Here is a 1727-nt window from a genome sequence, read left to right as displayed (position 1 = left end):
GTCTTGTTGGAACACACGAATTTTCACCCTGAAACTGAACTGTTTGCCTAGAATGGTGAACCAAGGGGGCAGCAGTGACAAGCAAGAGGCACGTTCCTAGTGCTAGCGCCGACAAAGCAAAAGGGAAAGGGTGGTCCAGAAAGAGAGACGGCAGCAGGAAGGAATCGAAGCAGAGGAGCTTCAAGGACAGACAGGGACAGCCAGACAGCGAGATCCCCCTCGCCCCGCACGCCCGCACTCCACTCCACTCCCCCCGCCTCACACGCGCGCCCGCCATTGTTTGCTACCCTTGGCTTTCTAGCTAGCTCCCCTGCCCCCTCCACCGCTAGCTAGCTCGGCTATATCATCATTGCCTCGCACCGCACGCGGCTCTGCTCTGCTCCACTGCGCGCGAACAATGGAGAGGTGGGCGCCGGAGCCGGCGAGGCCAAGGCGGCGGGCCGGCCAGCCGTCCTTCTCGTCCTCGCTGCTCGACGCCATCTGCGACTCCATGGACGAGCAGCCCGGTGGCGTAGGAACGACGGCGGTGAACACGGCCACCGAACGCGACGCGGCCGAGGCCAAGAAGCAGAGGGAAGCGGCCCTGCATTGGTACTACTACTACAAGCCCTCCTTGGCCGCCAGCCACAGGGCGGCGCGCGCGGCACCGGCGCCGGGGGCATCCGGGGACGACTGCACCGGCCGCGGGTACTTCTCATCGTCGGAGGTCGAGTACTCCCTCCGCCGCCTCCGCCCCATCCGCACCTCTGGCGGCGGCGGAGTGGCAGCGGCGCCTCCCTTGGAGAAGCAACAGCAGCCGGCGACGGAGAAGGCGAGGAGGGCGAGGAAGCCGGCCGCGGCCTCCGCCCGCGGCTGCCGCAGGCCGGCCTCCCCCGGCGCGCGGATCGCTAGCCTGCTCAGCGCCATCTTCTCCGGCAAGCGGCACTCGGCGAGGCAGCACCTGGCTCCGGCGGAGGAGGAGCTCGCGTGCTCGACGGCGCCGTCAAGCACCATGCCCTGCCACGCTAAGACGCCGCCGTCGGCGCGGGCGCGGGCGCGGGCGAGCCGGAGCCGGAGCAGGACCGTGCGGTTCCTGGACATCGACGGTGAGGTGGCCGTGGCCGCCGCTGCCGCAGGTTGCAGGCAAGTTCCGGTGGTGGAGGTGGAGGTGAAGGAGGTGCTGCTCCGGCCGGCCAAGGTCAAAGTCGGGCGCGACAGCGACGGCGGCGAGGAGAGCAGCGACGCGAGCTCCGACTTGTTCGAGCTCGAAAACCTCGCGGCCATTGCTCCGGTGAACGGCGGGGGATGTCGTGGTGGCGCGTGCGGGGACGAGCTACCGGTGTACGGGACGACCGGGGTTGGGCTCCGTCACGACATTGGCCGGCGGCGTCCGTTCGGGTATGGCAGCCTTGGCCAGAGTTATAGAAGGGTTGTTTAATTTGGAATAGGTAAATGGGGTAACTGTAAAATAGTCTCATACAATCGGTAGTACTCTTTTTGTATGGCATTTCTTTTTCAGGATTTCAGGAGGTTTGAATTTGTAGATAATTTTCGCTTGTTTAGTTGTTTCACGAAAATAAAATGTTAGGTCTTAGGTGGTTCCTTGGTCTTTTCGCTATAATGGATAATAATATGGTATTGATCTAGGGAAATTTAAAGAAATGTGCTAGATATCTAATGACAGATTTTAGGTATAATCGGTTGAATTTCTAACCTTGCAAACGGTGACAAGACTCATGCTAGACTCC

The 1727-nt window shown here is 61.9% G+C and overlaps 1 protein-coding gene across 1 annotated transcript; it reads left to right on the top strand.

Moving 5' to 3' along the window:
• The first annotated feature begins 241 nt into the window (after positions 1-241).
• On the top strand, positions 242-1505 carry LOC133907941 (protein BIG GRAIN 1-like). Its single transcript, XM_062350070.1, has one exon. It carries the CDS (start codon positions 398-400, stop codon positions 1415-1417), a length of 1020 nt encoding a protein of 339 aa, XP_062206054.1. The 5' UTR covers positions 242-397; the 3' UTR covers positions 1418-1505.
• Positions 1506-1727: the final 222 nt, after the last annotated feature.

The sequence above is a fragment of the Phragmites australis genome, chromosome 24 (genome assembly GCF_958298935.1).
Source record: "Phragmites australis chromosome 24, lpPhrAust1.1, whole genome shotgun sequence".
Taxonomy (NCBI): domain Eukaryota; kingdom Viridiplantae; phylum Streptophyta; class Magnoliopsida; order Poales; family Poaceae; genus Phragmites; species Phragmites australis.
Note: the sequence above shows the minus strand (reverse complement) of the source record. Positions and strands in the feature narration are given on the sequence as shown.

Coding starts and splice junctions, on each gene's coding strand:
- LOC133907941 (XM_062350070.1), top strand. CDS start 398: ATGGAGAGGTGGGCGCCGGAGCCGGCGAGGCCAAGGCGGCGGGCCGGC.